Below are 20,494 nucleotides of genomic sequence, written 5' to 3'. Positions count from 1 at the left end.
GGCGCGGTGGCTGCACCAGGCTCAGGGGCTGCCACCCCTCGCAGAGCCAGGAGCGCAGCCGCTGTCGTGGAAGAGAGTCCGTAAGGACACACCTGAGCGGGAATTCTCAACAGCACAAACTGGGACGTGCTGCTGGGTTTCCTGCTGTCGTGAGCAGTGGAAGATTTTCCAGTCGCCTTTTCAGTTCCTCCTTGAGGTCAGTGTCAGATCCTGGTTTGCTCTGGACAGGTTTAGTCCCCAGTAGCGGTGGGATGGCTGCAGAGTTATGGTGGGCAGCGACGACTGCTCAGAGTCTGGATTGGGTTGTTCCCAGGAGGTGGTGTGGGTTTTTGTGAAAAGAAATCCCCATGATGTCATGGATGGGCAGATAGATTTAGTGGCTTCACTCTGTGCCAGGCTGTACGCTGAGTACTGTTGGGTTCGTGCTTCCTTTTGGCGAGAAGGATGTAAAAGGAGTTGGAATTAGGGAGCTCTGGAGAGGCTGTGAAACCCGGGCAGGGGTAAAGGTGTGGGGTGAGTTTTGCTGAAACGGTTGGCGACCAAACGGGGAATACTCAATAGGAGTTTCTTGGTGTCCTGGGAGTTGAGCCTCCTGGGAAACCTAAACGGAGTTTAAAAAACGCCCAGCTGCTGAAGGGCCATTCTTCCCCAGCGCTCTGGCATGAGCGCTGGGCAGGCGGGCACACAGAAACCTTCCCGGCGTTTTTGTGCATGTCAGAACGTCACGGTGTGCCGGGTCTGTGTGCTGGGGGTTTTGGTAGCGGGAGAGGGGCTGCAGCCCCTGTAACTTCCCGGGCTCCAACACCGGTCGGAGCGGTCTCTGGCCAGGTAGGACCCCCCATCCCTTCAGGCCAGGGCCGAGCCGGCAGCGCCTCTGCCGATGCCCCATATACGATGGGGACAAGGGAGCCCGAAGTGTGGCTCGGAGCTGCAGTGAAGAGAGGGGGGAGGTGGGGGCTGCCCCCTCCCCAGCTTCTGTGCAGGCGAGTGGAGCAGCAGCCAAACAAACTGCCCTGAGCTCAGCAGGAGGGAAACTGGCTGCCCCAAGCAGGGCTGGGGAAAACCAGATGGCCCAGGCGGTGCAAGGGCCAAACTGGCCAGTTCAGGTGAGGCAGAAATACCAACCGGTTGCCTCGTCGGGGCAGGAGCAATACTCACTGCCCTGCCAGCAGGTCAAGGAATTAAACCTGATGCTAGAAAGCCGCCTACAAACGTTTTTTGGTGCTGCAGGGGTCTCCTGCCTCTGCCAAAGGTGGGACGATGCTGTCCCTAAAAGAAGTACTCAAGCCAGTACTAAAATGTCTTGAGAGAGTTGGGGTTGTCCAGCCTGGAGAAGGCTCTGGGCTGATCTTCCAGCAGCCTTCCAGTACCTGAAGGGGCTACAAGAAAGATGGAGAGGGGCTTTGGACAAGGATATGTAGTGACAGGACACGGGGCAATGGCTTTAAACTGAAAAAGAGAAGATTTCGATGGGATCTAAGGAAGAAATTCTTCCCTCTGCGGATGTTGAGGCACTGGCACAGGTTGCCCAGAGAAGCTGTGGCTGCCCCATCCCTGGCAGTGTTCAAGGCCAGGTTGGATGGGGCTTTGGGCAACCTGGTGTAGTGGAAGGTGTCCCTGCCATGGCAGGGGGGTTGGAACTAGATGAGCTTTGAGGTCCCTTCCAACCCAAACATTCCATGATTCCATGGCACGCTGGTGGGACGCACGGAGGGACGGGCAGCTGGCGGCCCCAGGGCCCTTTGTGACGCGCCGTGATGAGTGCTGCCCGTGGGTGGCACGTGGTGGTGTGTCACACGGCCCTTTGTGACCCGTGCGATACGGTCGCCAGCAGTGACACGACCGCTCTGCAGTGCCTGGCAGATGCAACAGGGCAGGACAGGGAACAGAGCGGGGTTATGAGGAGCCTTTCCGCAGCCACCCCGTCCCTCGCTGACCCTCACACAGTCTCTCCTGCAACAGGAGCCGTCGAGGCCTCAGTGAGATGGCAGAGAACCCCCCCAGTGTGCCCAGACTGGCCTGGCTGAGGAAGGAGAAGAAGGAAGGTGCTGGGGCTGCCGCAGCACGGAAGCCTTATGAGGAGGAGGAAGGCGCTGGGGCTGCCGCAGCACAGCAGCCAGAGGAGGAGGAAGGCGCTGGGGCTGCCACAGCACGGCAGCCAGAGGAGGAGGAAGGCACTGGGGCTGCCGCAGCACAGCAGCCAGAGGAGGAGGAAGGCGCTGGGGCTGCCGCAGCACAGCAGCCAGAGGAGGAGGAAGGCGATGGGGCTGCCGCGGCACAGCAGCCCGATGAGGAGGAGGAGGTTCAGTCCCTGCTGGCAGGTGAGCAGCTGGCCTGGGCCACAGGGCTGGTGGCTGCAGCCAGCTCAGCCCCATCCCCCTGGGCATCCCGAGGGAAGAGGGGACCAGGCTGTTGGCCACAGCCGGGCTCCATCCATGGGGCACCCCCGGCCCCAACCTGCGGTCAGAGAGGCGGGGGTCAGCGTCCCACCAGCCCCTCCCGTGGGGCTGCTCCTGCCCGGGAAGCGCGGGGCTCGGCTGTGCTCTCCAGCCTCTCGCGCAGCCCCTCAGCTCTGCCTGTGCTCTGTCTTTGCCAGATCCAGACTGGGACCTGCCGGAAGAGGAGCAGAATCAGGCCCATACTAGTGTCCGCTTCCGCAGCACAGCGCAGGTACCCGCAGCCATCCCTGCCCGGGCTGGGGCTGCTCTCGCTGCCCAGCCAAGCGCTGCCATGGGGGCACTCGGTGTGACATCCCTCTCTTCTCTCCCCTTCCTTCCCCTGCAAATGTTTTAGGAGTCCCTCGATCCCACCACCAGCTCAGCCACCGAGGGCACGGCAGGCCCCGGGTCCTGTAGAGCAGAGGCTTTTGTTGTCATGCTGAATGGGCTCGTGGAAAGTGACGTCTCTGGTCTGAGGAAGGTAAGTAGCCTGCGGCCAGGGCTCGAGGGCCCCGGGGATCATGTGCCCCCTGAAGCTGCGTCCGCTGGGCCTTTTTGGCCAGCACTTCATGGGGGAAGCTGGGGAAGTGTCTCCCTCTGGCAGCACTCCAGCTCTCAGCTGTGTCTCCTCCAGGTGCCCAGGATTGTGAGGTGCATCTACCAGTGGCTCAAGTCCAACACAGACGTGTCTGGCGAGCGCAGGATGGACAAGGCCCTTCAGATACTGACCCACGCACACCCCCATGATGTGGTGGTGACCCTCCTGAGCTGCGCCCCACAGTGTGACAGGTATGGTCCATGCCTGCCTTAGTGGCTCAGGGCTCACCAGCCCAGCAGCCCTGGGAACCCATCCCATGCGGGCTGCCAGACAGACGGAGATTTTTCAGGACCCTTCGGCCCCTCCATTTCCCAGCCCTGGCAAGTCAGCCCCAGCACCCAGAGCCATGGCCCCTCCCTGCCCCTCAAGGCACCCGCAGAAGCGAGCCCACTGGGTGCAGCTGGCACGGGGCAGTGGGCAGAGGCAGGGCTGGTGGTCAGCCCAGGACCCTGCCGTGGTCCTGGCCACGGTGCTGTGGCCGAGACCCGGCTGACAGAGAGCTCTGCCCCTGCAGAGCTGCTGCGACCATGTGGAGCGCGATGGTCTCCAGGAGCAAGACCACAGAGAAGGTGCTGCTGGAGCTGCTCTGCGTGCTGGAGGACTGGCCGAGGCACAGCACGTCCACCTCCGACGGGAACACCACAGACGTCTTTGCCCTGGCTGTGAGTTTCTGGAGTGGGTCTTTGCTCACCACCAGCATCGCCTCTCCGGGTGGCTCTGCATCCTTCCCTGCTACAGCATCTCCCTGCCTCACGCGGCGGGCTGGAAACCCGGATTGGGGGCAGGTTTAGGGGCAGCCAGGCCAGGTGCTGCTCCCGCGTCTCCCGTGGCTGAGGGCAGCACCTGAGCCTCACCCTGCCACGCTTGGGCCCTGCCACGGGGACGTCTCAGCACTGAGCACTATCTCTGGGTGTTTTGTTTTCTGCAGGCAACCAGGGCGCTGTGGGCAATCCTCCAGCTGCCCAGGTGCCCACGGAGGCTGAAGGCGTATTCCCCTTGCCTCTTCCTGGCTCTGGTCTTCCAAGTTTTCTTCAGCACAGAGCGGGTGCCAGCGGAGGTCTATACCTTCTGGAAGGAATGCCAGGAGGAAGGCTGCCTTCCCACCGACCCCAACAGGTGCTCCATCCCAGTCCTCTCATCTCTCCCATGGTCCCGGAGCTGGGGCCAAGGCTCCCGGTGTGACGCGGGCTGTGCTCTGCACACAGATTTGCAGTGCTGACTGCGAAGGCGCTGCTCTGCCGTGTTCAGCACGAGGACGTGGTGTTGCAAGTACAACGGAAGCACGGCTGGGACATGCTTCTCAATGCTGAGACCCACCACTGCGCAGCGGGTCTGCTGGCCAGGTGAGAGCCCCCTTCTCCCCGCTCCCCCCGCCATTTCTCCCCTGCCGACAGGGTGCCCCGCAGAATCTCCTTGCTCTTGGCCAGAGGAACTTGTCGCCAAGGGGTTGCCCACCAGACTGGGAAAGCCTGGCAGAGGTGGGTGCACAGGAGCAGCCAGCTCCCAAAGCACCAGCGTCCATTGCCGTGGGCCCTGGGCTGATGGCACAGTGCAGGGGGTCCATCTGCAGGCAGCCCCCCTGAGGGCAGCCCGTCGGGACAGGGCAGGATGTGCTGAGGGCCAGGGGCTGAGCCTGGGTGACATGAGTCCACATTGGGCTCCTTGAAGGGAAGGGTTGAGGGCAGGATGGGTGTTTTTCCAGCCTCCTCCCCAAAGGAGCCTGCTGCTGCCTTTCCCCTGGTGAGGGGTAGTGGGGAAAGACCCGGCCTGCATGATTCAGTCCCAGGAGGGTGTGCCCACCCTGCTCAGGGCTGACAATGCCTTCTTCCCCCTGCCAGAGAGATGTGCGCCATCTCAGTGAGCTTCTGCCAGTGCCTGGCGGACCTCCTCGTCAAGCTGCTCCACGGGAAGGAGCCGCGCTGGCAGGTCCCCGCCATGGCGTTCCTCGTCGAGGTGAGCCCGATGGCGAGCGCCGCCGCGCTGAGCTGCCTCCCACTGCTCTGCCCTCCGGTAGCCGCAGCTGTGGGGGGAGCCCCGTTGTGGGAGCCGGGGCAGAGGGGGGGCTGCGCTGCCTGCCTGCACCCCGTGCTGCCGGCCGGGCCAGCCCTGCGCGGAGCTGGGTTCCTGCTGACTGGCACCCCTGTCCCTGCTCGGTGTGTTGCAGCTCCTGGCCTGCCCTGACATAGAGGTGGAGGAGGATCGCCTCCTGCGGCTCATCCCCGGGTACCTGCGGAGCGAGTGCGCAGTGCTGCGTCGCCTGGCGCTCAGATGCCTCATGGTGTTCTGGGAGAGCCCCGCGATGGTGAGCCAGGGGCACCGGGGGGCTGGGCAGGGGGTGCCGGGCACCGCAGTAGCTTGGCCGTGGCTGGGCTTCGGGAGCTGCGGTAGCTGCTCCCAGCTCTCCTGCCTCCCCGTTCAGCTGCCCGAGTTCTTCGGGGCACGACTTTGGTTTCTGGGCCCCGAGGCAGCAGCGTGGGGTCGAATCGCCGGATCGGCTTTGGCAGTGCAGCCGTTTACGGCTTCATAACCCCGTGTTGTGTTCCACACAGGCCAAAAGAAGGTGGTTCCTGAGGCAAAGCCTCATAGAGCTGCTGCAGGACAAAGACGCGGAGATTGTCAGGACAATCCTGCTCAGCGAGGTGCTCCTGCCCAGAGACATGCCCGTGACCACCTCGATCGCTCTGCAGCTGGCTGAGAGGCTCCGGCCACTCTTTGACAACGTAAGGCTTTGTGCCCCCACCCTGGGTGCTGGGTGCTGCCAGGAAACTTTGTGCCCTGTGGGTTTTCAGACCCATGCCCAGGTGGGCCTGGAGCAGCCGGTGCTGACGTCTCACCCTCTTCCTCTGCACCAGGAGTCCAGCTACGTGCGACTGCTCTCCATCCAAAAGTTCCGAGATGTGACGCAGTCTATAGAGGAATCGGAAAGAAAGCAGCTGAAGGCGCAGGTGCGCCAGAGCCTGCTCCCGCTGCTCTACCACTTGCACGATGAGGACCAGCACGTGGCAGAGGTGAGGATTTCTGACGTGCTGGGGTCCCCACGGGAGGTGGCTCGGCCGCCTCCTGCCCTGGCGCCTCGCGGACTGTGGCGCTCCAGCCTCCTCCTGGCCCTGGCTACGGAGCAGCAGCTCTGGGGGACCTCTGTCCCCCCAGACATGGGGGTTGCCCCTGTCCTCTGCCTGGTCACTGAACAACCAGCGATGGACACGTTCCCCAGCTGCTGCATCTTCTCACCAGGGCCCAGGGGAGGCCCTGAGCCAGGTGTGGGGGATGCTGGTCCGGTGCCCTGGGCAGAGGTGCCATCTCCCATTCTCTGCTGCTCTCCAGGCCTCTCGGGAAACCCTCCTTGGAGCTGCCAAGTTCCTGAGAAAGAGGAAGCTCTGCCAGCTGCTGAAGAGGGAGCAGACACGGGCAGTTGGCAAGTGCCTGGTAAGGATGGTCCCGAAGCCCCAGACCCAGCCTGGATAAACCTCCTGCCTCCAATGCCCAGCGTGTGGAGCTGGAAGCTGTGTCCCTGCCCACTGCTGCAGCCCATCACCACCAGCCTGCGCCCCACACACGCTCCCTTCCCTCGGGCACGCGGTCCCGTGGGCTTTTCTCCAGGTTCCTCTCCCTCCCCGAGCCTGGGGACGCCAATGGAGCCCTGACCCAGTGGGCCTTTGGCAACAGATTGGCACCGCAGCTCCCCGGGCAGCACCCAGCCCTCTGCTCCCTCCAAACCCTGGCACCAGCCGGCTGCCGGCTGGGCATCGTGGGTGTCCTGGCAGTGGAGGCCAGTCCGGGGCGCAGGGACTATGCAGCCGAGGGAGAGTCTGCACCAACCCTTCCCTCCATGCCCTTGCGCTCTCTCCAGCTGGCAGAGTACAGCAGCAGAGCAGAGGAGTTCCTGCACCAGTCCCTGCCGTACCTGCTGAGCCCACATGAGTCCACGCGGGAGGCGGCCATCAGGTTCCTTGGTGAGCCACAAGCCCCGGGGATTCCTCCCTGCCCCACTGCAGGTTGGCCCCAGCCCTGCTGCTGCACCGGCAGCAGGAATCGGCCCAGTGGCTGTGGAGCCCTGACTACCTGACGCCAGGGCAGGGCAACCACGGGGCTCCCTGCCACCCTCTCCCACCCCTGCCCTTGGGCGTCACGCTCGGGGAACGGCCCGGGCTCGGCGCTGCCGAGGGGAGGGAAGCGTGCAGCGGGGCTGCTGTGGGAAGCTGTGCTGCTGAGGCTTGCAGGGTCTGTGACGGGCTCTGTGTTCCCAGGGCTCGCTGGGCGGCGCGTGAGAGGTCAGCGGGAAGAGAAGCTCCAGAACATCTGCGAGGGTGAGTGAGGGCAGCGGGGTGTCAGGTGGGGCTGGCGCGGAGGAGGAAAGAGCCTGGGCAGGGAGATGCGATGCCTGCCTCGGCTGGGGAGGGCTCTGCTCCCTGCCTGGACGAGGGGCACGTGGGCAGAGCGGAGAGAGATTTCAGGGGCATGTGGAGTATTCGTGGCCAGCACCTTCCAGCGGATCCTGTTGGCCCCTGCTCCCTCCTGGCCACGGGAAGAGCAGGGTGGGGTGGCCCTGGCAGGAGGGGATCCTGGGGTCCCTGCAGATCTGGGCTCTGACCTTGGCTCTGTTCCTCTCTGTTCCAGCCCTTCAAGAAATGACAAATGACATCAGCCCCTCCGTCTCAAACCTGGCAGCTGAAACCCTGTCGCTGCTAAGACCTGCAACGCTGTCAGACCAGCTCCGCAGGGCATGGAGGAGGCGGCCTCGTCTCTGGGGCAACGGCTGGCTGTGCTGCTGGAGCTCTGGGCAGAGCTGATCCCAGCAGCTCCATGTGCTGGGGCCATCTCAGCCTGCAGGAAAGGCTGGGTGGCTCCTGTGCAAGGCAGGCGAGTGGCTGCGGGCGCATCTTGCTTGCCTTCCTCCACGATATTGATCCCCCTCAGCTCAGCTCTGGCTGGGGCGACTCCTCAAGACGGCGGTTGAGGGGAGCTGCGCCGTGATGGTGCCCATCCCCGCGTGTGGTTGTGGCCAACTACGAATAAATCGTTTCTCTGCACCTGTCTTCCAAACGTGGAGTTTGTGGATGTTTTCTGGGGGAGATCTGCCTGGTCGTGGAAGGCGGAAGAGCCGGACACCATGTTTCTAGAAGTGCTCCATCAGAGCCCAGAGTAGCTCCAACACTTGGTAGCTTTGCTTCTGTGAAATCCCAGGTGCACCTGGGTCACCAAGCTTTGGAAAATGCCCTTGGGCGGCCAAGGCTGACTTGCTCATTTGCTCTCCTAGGTGCTGGGCTTTCGGGGGTCCTCGGCGCTCTCCTGGTGGACGCACAGAGGGGTCACCCCCCCATAGAGATGCTCTTTTGCCTTCCCAGCAGATAAGAAGGAGAAAACAGCCAACTTTCCCACCCAGGAGCTATAGCCAGAGAATGAAGCAGATGAGCATCCAGCTGTGCCGCTGGGGCAATGTGCCAAAAAGGCAACTTCGGGGGCTGAGGGCCAGGCAGGAGGGGCCGTGCCTTCTCCAGGGGCCTTGGGGAAGCTGGGGGAGGTAGAAGGCTGAGGAGTTGTGAACCCACAGCACAACGGAGACAAGCAGCCTTCTTTCTGCAGCCAGCAGCCGTGCTCACAATTAGCAGGAAGCTCCAGGTACCTGGATAAACAATTTCACCTGCAGTTGGTTTTACCATATGCAGGGGGTGGGTTTGTTTCCACGCCTGGAGGGCAGGATTCTTCTCCAGCTTGCCAAGCGTGCCTGTCCTCCGCCCAGCCAGGGCCTTCACCATGCTGCAGGGCTCTGTGCCGTGCAGGCAAAAACTCTGCAGGACCTGCCCGGTGGGAGCAGGTGGAAAGCGTGCCTGCGGGGACGCATCTGCAAGCGACTCTCCACACCAGGAGGGCCAGGGATGGGCTTTCATGGAAAGCCTACTGTCTCACCTGAGCATGTGAGCCCAACAGCTGGAGCTTTGAGAGGCAAGCTGAGATCAAAAAAAGATAAATCACCGGAGGCAACAATACCAGCAAGTGCCCAAGGACCCCCAGCCCCATGCAGCCTGCACTTCAGGAGCTGCCTCTTGCCCACTACTGTTACAGAACTTTGACAAAACAGTCAGGTGGAAAAGTCAGATAGAAAAACTGAAAAGCAAAATGTGTGAGTTCGGATTGTTAAGATTATTAAGTAACTCTAGAGAGTTACTCACTAGAAAATTACTGGATGTTTTAAACCACGGACCATACAGACCCCGCCAGCCCGCTGCTGGATTTCTACGTGTATTGTTTTAAGCAATGGCTTAAAACAATAGACTTGCAACTAGGTGCTCTTGAAGGTCCCTTCCAACCCAAACCATTCTAGGATTCTATGAAACGGAGGCTGGAGCGGCTAGAAAGACGAAGACTTGTTCTGACAGGGGCAGAACCTGGTGGGAAGACTCTAATCAAATTTGCCCTTTGTAGTCTTGGTTACATCACCACATTGTTGTAGAAACCACTCCAAGAAAACGACTGAACCCCAGAGGAGGCTGCAAGAACAGCCCTAACAGAGATCACTTTTTTTCCTCCAGGTGCTCTGATTTGAAAACTGGAGAAAGGGCTTCTTCCTCACCAGCACCATCACATGTCCATTCCTTCCCCGGTCAGCGAGGCGCTGACAGCAAGCAGGTGGGTTCTGTGGGACCACAGGGTCTGCCTCATTGGACTAGGGTAACTCTGGGGAGGTGGGTCAGGGCACCAGATGCACAGTGGATTTCTTTCTGGGGTCTTGGCATTGCTCTCTTTTCCCTCCCACACTGCAGCTTTCTTCACAGCTGCAATGCTGCTCCCTCTCAAAGCATCCCTCCTAGCTCCATCCCATTTGTCCACCTTTGGCCCTTCACCTTTGCAGCCCTCCAGGAGAGCCTTTGGGAGGCCCTGAGCTGTCCCCCTGCTCTGGTCCTTTCAGGAGGAAAGGGCAGGACCTTTTCACAGCTGTCTTTGCAGGACATGGCGGTGGGCGTGGAGGACCCTCCAGAGGACAGCAGCTCCTCTACACCAGCCAGCACCAGCCAGCTAACCTGGGCAGGTGCAGGGGAGGCATGTGCAGGCTGGTCAGGGCCCATCTGGCCAGGCACATTGATCATCACCACCTCCTACGTGTGCATCTACTTGCATCTCTGCCTCTGTGCCCGTATCCGTGTCTGTGTAAGGCTGACGTCCAGAAGGAAAGCTGCGTTCCTGACCTGCAGTCAACCATCTGACTATGCGCTGCAGACTGTGCAACAACACAGGAGAGCAAGAACAAACAGGAAAGAACGACAAGAACAGGAGCGCAGATTCAGCTCTTCTCGCGGCCAGAGGAACGGTGGCAGAGAGAGGGCTCGGAGCAGATCCCCGCAGCGGGGTGATGATCTCCCTAGCTGGACTGTGGACACCTTGGACTGCGGCCATACAACAGGGAGGAGGAGGAGGAGAACTATTCCTCGAAGTCGTGACCACGCTTGCAGGGTTGGCAGAGTTTCAGAGCCCTCCAACGGGCGCTCCCAGCCAGCTCCTGCACCCAGTGCTGCCAGGGGGCCAACGCTGCTAACGCAGAGAGAGCGGAGCAGATCCCCACAGCGGCACAACAATCTCCAGAAATGATATTTGGAGATCACGGACTATCACCCCTCAGTAAGGAGGAAGAGGCGGAAAACAAGTTGATGCAGCACCGGGGCCCTCCAACGCCAGCTCCATGGGGGCTCCAGCACCCAGGTTTGCGTGGGAGCAAACTCAGCTGAGGCAGAGAAAGCAGCGGAGATCCCAGCATTGGGGCTATGATCTCCGCAGTCCGTTCGTGGACATCACAGACTACGACCCCTCAGCAGGGAGAAGGTGCGTTTCTGCAGCCTCGAGATACACATCAGACAAACACTCACGGTGCTGAGTAGTGATGGGGCAGGCTGCGACTTCTGCATCTGACTTCTGCCATGCTGGAGAAGAGGAGGGGGAGGAATCCAGGAAGCACCAAAACCACCCCCAGCAGGAACCAAGCTGCACAAAGGGCACCAGCAGTCCACCCTGTCCCTCCTCCCAGTGCTGCCTCTGGCCAGGGAGAGCTCAGAGAGCCCTTCCAGAGACTCGGACTGTTCTGCTGCCTGGCCTGCACCCACAGGTCCCTCGAGGAAGAGCTTTAATCCCTATTCAGCTTTTGGGATCACCTCGCCAAAACAACACACATCTGGAACCAACAGGCAGAAAAGCCGAAGCCAGAATTAAAACCACGTGTTGGTTTTGCATGTGTGATTTATGGGCTGTTTCCGTCTCGGTAGGTTTTGGAGCAATTGGTGGAAATACCCAAGCTGAGAAGTTTATGTTATGGGCTTTTGGAAGCAGTGCACGTGCTCCGTTTTAAATATGGAGTTCAAGTCACTTGAGCGGAATGGGGTTGGATTAGTGCCCTGGTTTTGGCTGGGACAGAGTTAGTTTTGCCTCTCAGGAGCGAGAAGAGCTCTGTGGTTTGGATCGAGTATGGGATTTGTTCTGAGAAGAATATTGACAGCACACTGATGTTGATAGTTGGTGCTGAGACATCAAGGACTTTCCAGCTTCCTGTGTTTTGTCGGTGTGCAGGAGCACGACAGGCTGGGGGGAGCACGGCTGGGACAGAGGGCCCACAAGTCCTCTTATGATTTGCACTTAGATTAAGGATGCAGGGCCAGATTTGCCAAGGGAATACTCCATATCATGCGATGTCATGCCCAGTACATATATGTCGCTGAGGGTTGACCGAGAAGTTGGAATCTCTCTCTTTTGAGGGATTCTCTCAGACTCCGGGAGTTCTCTCTCTCACTCACTCTCTTTTCGGGCCTCTCGCGTGTCCGGGGTTGCGGTGTCGGGACCCGTCTGTTTCGAGATCGCTTGCCGAGTGGTGAGCAATTGTACCGTGCATCACTTGTTTGTACACGCGATTACCTTATTTCATAGATACATTCATATGTTATTTTTTAAAAACTATTTATAATAATAAAACTCATTATCAAATCGTTCAGTTCTCATCCCCATTCCCCAGGGCGGGAGGGAGGGTGAGGGAGCGGCTGCGTGGCGGTCAGTGTCCGGCCGGACGAGCCCACGGCAGTCCTTCCTTTTTGGCGCCCCACGGGGCACTCCAAGGGTTGAGATACGGACAAATTTGACCAGAGTGTGCTGAAATAAACTCGCTAGAAACATTCCTTGTGTTTCCTCGGATGTGGCTGCCCCGAGTGCCGCCTGATGCGCTCCCAGGGCTGCTTCCAGAGCCGTATGACTCAGCACCGCGTCGCCGTACGTGCTGTTGGCCGGCGCGGTTGCATCTGGAAGCGCTGGGCTGGGATCCGCGATGTCGTCCCGCTGGCCACGGGCATCGCTGCGCTGCGCCGGGCGGTGCGGGTGGAATCGCGCCTGTCGGGACCGGCGCTGTCCCTGCCGGCTGCCCAGGGAGCGCCGCGGCAGGGCGCGCAGGCGGGCGCGCGGACGGGTACTGGCGCTCGGCCGGCTCAGCCGGGAGCGATGGTGCCCGCGGGCGCTCCGAGCTGCGCCCGCCACAACCGGCGCAGCTTCCCGGGCGGAGCTCCGGCGGGACGCGCTGCCCCCGGGGCCCGGCCGGGGCCGGCCCTGCTCTCTGCAGGAACGGCGGAGTCAAACGGCCCGGGCTGGGGGCTGGGGGCGGGCCATGCTGGCTCCGCCAATCACAGCTGATGGTTCCACAGACCCACAGACCGTTGATACGCTGTCTGACCTGTCATTTGACGGGAGGCGCAAGGGACAAATCCCAGGCAGCCAATCGGAGAAAACACCACCTCAGGGAAGGGCAGGCACACCTGGGCAGAGTGACAGCTCAGGCGGCCAATCAGAGAGAGCACTGCCTCAGGTGAACTGACCACCTGGGGGCCAATCAGAGGCAGCAGCACCTCAGGGCAGGAGACCGACAGCCCTCCTGGCCAATCCAGCGCAGACCCCTGTGAGCAGAAGGCGGGCTCCGCCGGCGGCGGGGCCGAACTCCAGCATGGCGCAGGCGGGGCTGCCCAGAGGCCGAGCAGCCCCGGCCCGGGCCCCCTCCCCGCTCCCACCCCCCGCCCGCCGCCGTGTTCCGAACGCCGTGTCTCCGCGGGAGCCCCCGCGCCGCAGCATCAGCGTCCTGCGGCCGTGCCGCGGGACGGCCGCCATGGCCACCGGCTTCTCGCCACCGCCGCTGCGGGGTCCGAGCGACCGCGCCAGGAGGTGAGCGTGCGGCTGCGGGACAGCGGGGGGGGGGGTGGGGGGTGCTTTGGGCCGCTGCCATCGCCTCACCCACATCCCCTCCCCGCAGCCTGAGCCGCCCTGAGCCGCCTGGAGGGCGGTGACAAGCGCGAGGCCGTGGCTGCCGCCCAGTGTCCCCCGCGGAGATGGTGAGCTGAGCAGGGGGAGATGGCAGACGGGGGTCTCCCCCTCAAAGTACGGGCTTCCCAGGGATGATGCTGTCGCCCCTCTTCCAACAGCTGCTGCACGTCTCTCCGGCAGGTCCCCTGCCCGCCCTACCCTTGCTTCGTCTGGTGCGGCCTCAGCCACCCACTGGTGCTGACACGGGGCAGGACCCTGCTGGGCTGGGGCTGGGGGGCGACGGCTCTTCTGGCGGGCATGGCGGGGGCAGGAGCAGCAGCAATGACGCCGGCACTGGAGGATGTGCCACAAGTTGATGAAGTATAGGCGGGGCTGCTCTGCTGGGCTGCGAGGCCCCGTTACAGGATTGATTCTGGCACAGAGCTGCGTCACGCCCCTCAACCCTCTACAACCCGTGGTCATCACCTGCACGGAGGTGACGTTGACACTTCTGCTGCTCCAAGTGTGGGGTGGGAGAACAGTGCGGGGCATACCCCAAATTCAGCCCCTTGACCACCGCTATCTTGGAACACAGAGGAGGGGCAGGTGTATGACGTGCGACTGGATGCGCCCACTTGGCCCGACACCCCATTGGTCTCCACCAGCCCATCAATATCATGGCTGCCCTAGCGGGTCCCTGACCTTTTTTAGAGCCCATAGTTTCATTTTTAGTGCCTAAACTCTCAATTTTAGGGCTCAAAATTTGAGTTCAGGTCCCAAAGCACCATTTTTACGTCCCAAAACCTCATTTTTCCTCTACAGTCTTCGATCTGGCATCCAAAGCCTCATTTTAGTCTCCAAAGCATCCATTTTACAGTGCAAATGCTCAGCTTTACTTTGCTAAATATCATAGAATCATAGAATGGTGTGGGTTGGAAGGAACCTCAAAAAACCTCTAGTTCCAACCCCTCTGCTGTAGGCAGGGACACCTTTCTCTAGATCAGGTTGCCCAAAGCCTCATCCAACCTGGCCTTGAACACTTCCAGCGATGGGGCAGCCACAGCTTCTCTGGGCAACCTGGTCCAGTGCCTCAGCACCCTCAGAGTGAAAAATTTCTTCCTTAGATCTAATCAAAATCTGCCCTCTTTCAGTTTAAAGCCATTGCTCCTTGACCTGTCACTACCTGCCCTTGTAAAAAGCCCCTCTCCAGCTTTCCTGTAGGCCCCCTTTAGGTACTGGAAGGCTGCTGGAAGGTCTTCCCGGAGCCTTCTCTTCTCCAGGCTGAACAGCCTCAACTCTCTCAGCCTGTCTCCATAGCAGAGGTGCTCCAGCCCTCGGATCATTTTCATGGCCCTCTTCTGCACTCGCTTTAACAGGTCCAAGTCTTTCCTGTGCTGAGGACCCCAGAGCTGGGCGTAGTACTCCATGTCAGGGACTCACGAGAGCAGAGGGGCAGAATCACCTCCCTTGGCCTGCTGAAAACACTTCTTTGGATGCAGCCCACGACAAGGTTGGCTTTATGGGTTGCAAGTGCACATTGCTGGCTCATGTTGAGCTGCTCATCCACCAGCACTCCCAGTCCTTTTCCTCAGGGCTGCTCTCCATCCATTCTCCGCCCAGCCTGTACTTGTGCTTGGGATTGCCCTGACCCACGTGCAGGACCTTGCACTTGGCCTTGTTGAACTTCATGAGGTTCTCACAGGCCCACCTCTCCAGCCTGTCAAGGTCCCTCTGGATGGCATCCCTTCCCTCCAGCATGTCCACTACACCACACAACTTGGTGTCATCTGCAAACTTGCTGAGGGTGCACTCGATCCCACTGTCTGTGTCTCCAACGAAGATGTTAAATAGCACTGGCCCCAGTACTGACCCTTGAAGAACACCACTTGTCACTGGCCTCCACTTGGACATTGAACCGTTGACCCCAACTCTTTGAGTGCGACCATCCAGCCAATTCCTTATCCACCAAGTGATCCATTCATCAAAACCACGTCTTTCCAGTTAAGAGACAAGGATGTCGTGTGGGACAGTATCAAATGCTTTGCACAAGTCCAGGTAGACGATGTCAGTTGCTCTTCCCCTATCCATCAATGCTGTAACCTCATCATAGAAGGCACCAAATTAGTCAGGCAGGATTTGCCCTCAGTGAAGCCATGTTGGCTGTCACCAATCACCTCCTTATTTTCCATGTGCCTTAGCACAGTCGCCAGGAGGATCTGCTCCATGATCTTGCCAGGCACAGAGGTGAGACTGACTGGCCTGTAGTTCCCTGGGTCTTCTTTTTTCCCCCTTTTCAAAGATGGGGGCTATATTTCCCCTTTTCCAGTCATTGGGAACTTCACCAGACTGCCACCACTTCTGAAATATGATGGACAGTGGCTTAGCAACTTCATCTGCCAGTTCCCTCAGGACCCGTGGATGCACCTCATCAGGTCCCATGGACTTGTCCACCTTCAGGTTCTTTAGATGGTCTCGAACCTGATCTTCTCCTACAGCGGGCGGTTCTTCATTCTCTCAGTCCCTGCCTTTGCCTTCTGCAATGCACCTAGAGCAGTTCCCAGTGAAGACTGAGGTAAAAAATTATGGAATACCTCAGCTTTCTCCATATCCCAGGTAACCAGGTCTCCTCTTTCCTTGCAGAGAGGGCCCATGTTTTCCCTAGATTTCTTTTTATCACTGACATATCTATAGAAGTTTTTCTTGTTGCCCTTGATGTCCCTGGCCAGATTTAACTCTATCAGGGCTTTGGCTTTCCTAACCTGATCCCTGGTTGCTCAGACAATCGCTCTGTATTCCTCCCAGGCTACCTGTCCTTGCTTCCATCCTCTGTAGGCCTTCATTTCGTGTCCGAGTTGGTCCAGGAGCTCCTTGCTTATCCATGCGGGCCTCCTGGTGTTCCTACCTGACTCCCTCTTTGTTGGGATGCACCGCTCCTGAGCTTGGAGGAGGTGATCCTTGAATATTAGCCAGATTTCTTGGGCCCCTCTTCCCTCCAGGGCTTTATCCCACCGTGCTCTGCCAAGCAGATCCCTAAGGAGGCTGCAGTCTGCTCTCCTGAAATCCAGGATAGGGAGCTTGCTCTAAGGACTGCAGAATTGAGGAAGATGATGCCCAGAGACTTGGCTTATTAGGGTGCTTTGCATGTTAATGAGCCCGCTGGTGCCAGGTTCCTGAGCTGCAGATGCTGAAAGGCTGAAGAAGCCTCTAGAGAAGTAGAAGACAGAAGCAAACGTCCAGGTGCCTGAGGGTTTTGGTGGGCCTCGCTGAGGACTGTCACTGAAGAGCCAGTGAGGGGAACGACCAGAGAAGGTGCCCATCCCTTGGGGGCTGTTGAAGCAGGAAGTCAGAGGCACTGGCTACGGGGGGAAAATCAAATGTGGAGATGGCTCTGAAAGTCTTGGCTGTGTTTTGCCAAGCAAGATGGCCAAACCCTGACCCCCCATCCCCTGCAAAGCAAGCACCTTTCTCTCATGGGACAGGGCTCTTCCTGGGGGCAGCGTGATGTGGAGGTGTGCGATGCTGAGGGCGGGACAGTGCCAGGACGCCTCCCATGCTCTATGGTGGTGAGAAAGCACCGAGACCCTGGGGTTGTGAGGAACCGGTGTCATCTCCTGGGCCTGACTGGAAAAGACAACAGCCATAGCTGAGAAGACAAGGACCTCAGTACTCCCACCAAGTCCCTTGGCCGTCCCCACCAGGCTGTCCTATGGTGTCCTTTGCCTGTGCCATTAGCTTTCCTATCGCTAGGGATATTCTGCTAGCCTGAGGAGCTTGCTTCCCTCTCTCTCTCTCTTCAGGTCGTCAGGAAGGCTTCTGCGCGATGTGCACGATGGAAGCGCATGTTCACCAGGCCCTGCATTCCTCAGGCAGTGCCATCCGGGCTGGGCACTGGTCAGCGGGCGGTGAGCAATTGCACTGTGTGTCACTTGTTTGTGTGTATTATTTTCATTTTTATTATTCTTTTTGTACTTATTACTTTAAATTTTATTTTATTTGGATTATTAAATTGTTCTTATCTCAACCCACGAGTTTCCTTCCCTCTACCCCTTCGATTCTCTCCCCCATTCCCTTGGAGATCCCTGGAGGATCCTCCCGGCCCAGCACACCACCAATCACCCACACCACCATGTGGCTACTGCTTTGACTCCCAGGTCTTCCAGATTCAGTGGACCAGCACCATCCTGCCTCCACCAGCCACCTCCACGTTCGGCCATGACAGACCTTCTCTGCCAGGTGCTGCCCTGTGGGGCCCCAGGGGCTGCAGGACGACCCTGGCCTGGGCCGCCCCGGGGCTTCCCACAGTCAAACGCAACACCCCCTGCCCTACAAACTTCAGGGGAGAGTGGTGGCCCCAGCCCCTCAGGTGCTACCGATGTCCATCAGCAGCTACGAGCACATCAAGGGACAGTTCACAAAGCTCGACAACTCCAGCACAGCAACCCCTGCGCGGGCACCTCTGTGCAGCAACATCCCGCTGGGCAGTGACGTCCCCACCAGCCCCTCTGCTGACCCCATAATCAAGCCCTCAGGACCAGGCTGGTGATGTTCCCGTGTCTTCGGATGCTCCACAGACACAGTGAGGCTCAGCCAGGACGGTGCCAGCAATGTCCCCAGCTGGTGGCACTGGCGCAGCTTTTCCCTCTGCGACTTCCCCTCGCTCATGCTGCCTGTGGAGCTGCTCACCCCCAACTCCACAATCTCTGAGACTGCTGATACCATCCTGAGCCTGGAAGACAAAATTAGATTTCCCTTCGCTAGGGATATTCTGCTGTCCTGAGGAGCTTGCTTCCCTCTCTCCCTGAGGTCGTCAGGAAGGCTTCTGCATGATGTGCACGATGGAAGCGCATGTTCACCAGGTTCTGCATTCCTGAGGCTGTCAGTGCCATCCGCCTACTGCTGTCAGCAGTGTCCTCACCCGTGATTCCCTTCAGGTGCTTTTACAGGTTTTCTTCCCTCCTGTCCTGGTTTTAGCTGGGACAGTCAGTTCTTCTTTTTAGCAGCCAGAAGAGCTCCGTGGTTTGGTTTTACTCAGAGGCTCGCTCTGAGAAGAATGCTGATAGCAAGTTGATGTTTGTGGTTGGCACTGAGGTCTCAAGGACTTTTCAGCTGCCGTGTTCTTGCCAGTGTGCAGGAGCACAACAGGATAAGGGGGGAGCATGGTTGGGACAGAGAGTCCACAACTCTCCTTACGATTTGTACCTGAACTTAAGATCGAGGGCCAAACTGGCCAATTAGTATTCCATATCACACAGCGTCATGCCCAGTATAAAAGTGAGGGTCAGCCGGCAAGAAGGGCTTTTGCCCTTCCAGGACTCACACTTTCGGGCTCTCAGAGTGTTTTCTCTCTCTCTCGCTCTCCGTCTCGGGGTCTCCCGTTCATCCAGGATTGCCGTATCGAGTTTTATCCGTTTTGGGATTGCAGCTTTGGAACGAGACGGGCCTCTGTCAAGGGGTGGTGAGCAATCACACCGTACATCACTCATTTGTATATGTTTATCCTGGTACATATCTGTATACATATGTATTGGTAGCAGCAGTAGTAAATTGTTCTTATCTCAACCCATGGGTCTTTTTTTTTTCTTTTTTTCCTCTTTGATTCTCTCCCTCATCCCTGGGGGTGGGGGACGGTGAGAGAGAGACTGTGTAGGGTTTAGTTGCTGGAGTGGCCTAACCCACAACGCCTTCTTGGAGGAGAGAACTACTAACATCTTCTTTCTCAGGAATAGGAGAACATTTCCGGCATGGCAGGCAGGAAGATGCCCATGAGTTCTTAGGCTGTACTCTCAGTGCCATGCAGACAGCTTGTCTGAGCGGAAGCAGCAAGTAAGCACAAGCAAATTACATTTTCCGATGTTCCCGAGCCCTTTGGACTCCGTGATGTACTCCCGTCAAGAAAGCCCTACGGCCAGGGCTTTCAGACAAAGGAGAACTCTTGGAGGTGGCAGCTCTCTGCCTTACCCTTTCTTTCCAGCTGGGACATCTCTTCTCAAGAAACTACCATTGTCCATCAAATATTTGGAGGCCTTCTGAGATCCAGAGGTACTTTTCCACAACTATTGCTCTCCCTGGAATCGTCTGTGCCCTTCTGTCTGCCTGTGATACACAGCTGACCATGTCACTGGCATAGTAGGTATGAAGGACAGAAACCAGCACAGCCGGTCAACTTCCCCTATGGCTGAGCATTTTGGTTTGTCTTCCAGTCACATGCTTGAGCTGCAAAGTGGTTTCCAATTCCTACGAGGCCTTCCTGGATGTCCCTTTGGATATCAAAGTAAGAGAGTTTGCAATTGTGCTTTGAGACATCCCAAAGCCCCTGTACCTTTCCAGAATCCACGCATTTGGCTTAAAAACTTACACTGCGAGCGCAAGAGAGCTTGGTGGTAGGTGGCAAATGGAATGGACTGTGTCTGTCTGGGGAGGCCACGGCAGTGGTCTCCCTGTAGGCTCTGGCTTTAAGCCGGACACGCGTGATCCTCTCTGCACCCTTGGTGAGCTCTCATCCTTTGTCCTTCTTCCACACCCGTCTGACTCCCAGGCTGATCTTGTTTGTATCGTTTTCATTATTGATGACCCTGCTTACCGTTGGTAGTTGAACTGAGTGGTGGCACAGAGAGGAAGCTCTTGGTAGCCCCGGGAATCCCTGGGAACTGTGGGAAATGTCCAGCAAAATACCCTCTTTCTGCCTCTTTCTGACACTGCTTGTGGGTTCACAGTGGGCCTGCTCAGCATCAGCTACCTGGACCCTCTTGTCAGCTCCTCGGAAGTGTTTGGGCCAGGGCGTTTCCCCGAGCTCAGCGCTCTCCCTTCTCACTGCTCCAGGCAGCCTCATCTGTCACCGCAGCCCTGGAGGACTTTGTGACACCCGAGCCGCTGGGCGGTGAAAATGCTCATCAATGTGGCAGGTAAGATGGTTCCTGACCACATACTAACACCAGATCCGGCGTGAAGGTGCTGCACGTCACTGAGCACAAGTTGTCTTTTCATGTCGGTTTAATAATGTGACTGAGACGTGCTTATTGTACAAAGTGAGTGCGGAGTCGTGAGCCGCGGTTCTGTTCTCCCGCGAGGGAAACAGTCAGAGATGGATGAAGTGATGGCAAAATGAGAGTGAATGAGTTATTTTAGTGCTAATTAGTTATATCTAGGAGGTGTGATTTTAATTTTAGTTGTTTGGTTGGTAACAACAGGATTGGGATAATAA

The 20,494-nt window shown here is 58.5% G+C and overlaps 2 protein-coding genes across 2 annotated transcripts; both read left to right on the top strand.

Moving 5' to 3' along the window:
- The first annotated feature begins 1,984 nt into the window (after nt 1-1,984).
- Nucleotides 1,985-7,826, top strand: LOC147526003 (maestro heat-like repeat-containing protein family member 7). Its single transcript, XM_086630588.1, has 13 exons — nt 1,985-2,321; nt 2,597-2,670; nt 2,794-2,919; nt 3,073-3,227; nt 3,551-3,698; nt 3,965-4,152; nt 4,242-4,379; nt 4,875-4,989; nt 5,201-5,338; nt 5,889-6,044; nt 6,361-6,462; nt 6,887-6,989; nt 7,654-7,826. Exons 1-13 carry the CDS (start codon nt 1,985-1,987, stop codon nt 7,824-7,826), a joined length of 1,953 nt encoding a protein of 650 aa, XP_086486714.1.
- Nucleotides 7,827-19,021: 11,195 nt separating this feature from the next.
- LOC147526002 (ubiquitin carboxyl-terminal hydrolase 17-like protein 6) lies at nt 19,022-20,199 on the top strand. The gene is made up of 4 exons (XM_086630623.1): nt 19,022-19,116; nt 19,265-19,332; nt 19,494-19,564; nt 20,113-20,199. The coding sequence occupies exons 1-4, from the start codon at nt 19,085-19,087 to the stop codon at nt 20,197-20,199; spliced, it is 258 nt and encodes an 85-aa protein (XP_086486749.1). The 5' UTR covers nt 19,022-19,084.
- The last annotated feature ends 295 nt before the right edge of the window (nt 20,200-20,494 follow it).

The sequence above is a fragment of the Tauraco erythrolophus genome, unplaced genomic scaffold (genome assembly GCF_009769465.1).
Source record: "Tauraco erythrolophus isolate bTauEry1 unplaced genomic scaffold, bTauEry1.pri scaffold_40_arrow_ctg1, whole genome shotgun sequence".
Taxonomy (NCBI): domain Eukaryota; kingdom Metazoa; phylum Chordata; class Aves; order Musophagiformes; family Musophagidae; genus Tauraco; species Tauraco erythrolophus.
This window is presented reverse-complemented; position numbering and strand designations above follow the sequence as displayed.

Excerpts from the sequence above, each read along its gene's own strand:
- LOC147526003 (XM_086630588.1), top strand. The coding sequence starts at position 1,985 with ATGGCAGAGAACCCCCCCAGTGTGCCCAGACTGGCCTGGCTGAGGAAG. Across the intron at positions 2,671-2,793 it reads GCTTCCGCAGCACAGCGCAG|GAGTCCCTCGATCCCACCAC; the intron begins GTACCCGCAGCC and ends CAAATGTTTTAG. Across the intron at positions 4,990-5,200 it reads CCATGGCGTTCCTCGTCGAG|CTCCTGGCCTGCCCTGACAT; the intron begins GTGAGCCCGATG and ends GGTGTGTTGCAG.
- LOC147526002 (XM_086630623.1), top strand. The coding sequence starts at position 19,085 with ATGCAGACAGCTTGTCTGAGCGGAAGCAGCAA. Across the intron at positions 19,117-19,264 it reads TGTCTGAGCGGAAGCAGCAA|CTGGGACATCTCTTCTCAAG; the intron begins GTAAGCACAAGC and ends CTTTCTTTCCAG. Across the intron at positions 19,565-20,112 it reads ATGTCCCTTTGGATATCAAA|GCAGCCTCATCTGTCACCGC; the intron begins GTAAGAGAGTTT and ends TCACTGCTCCAG.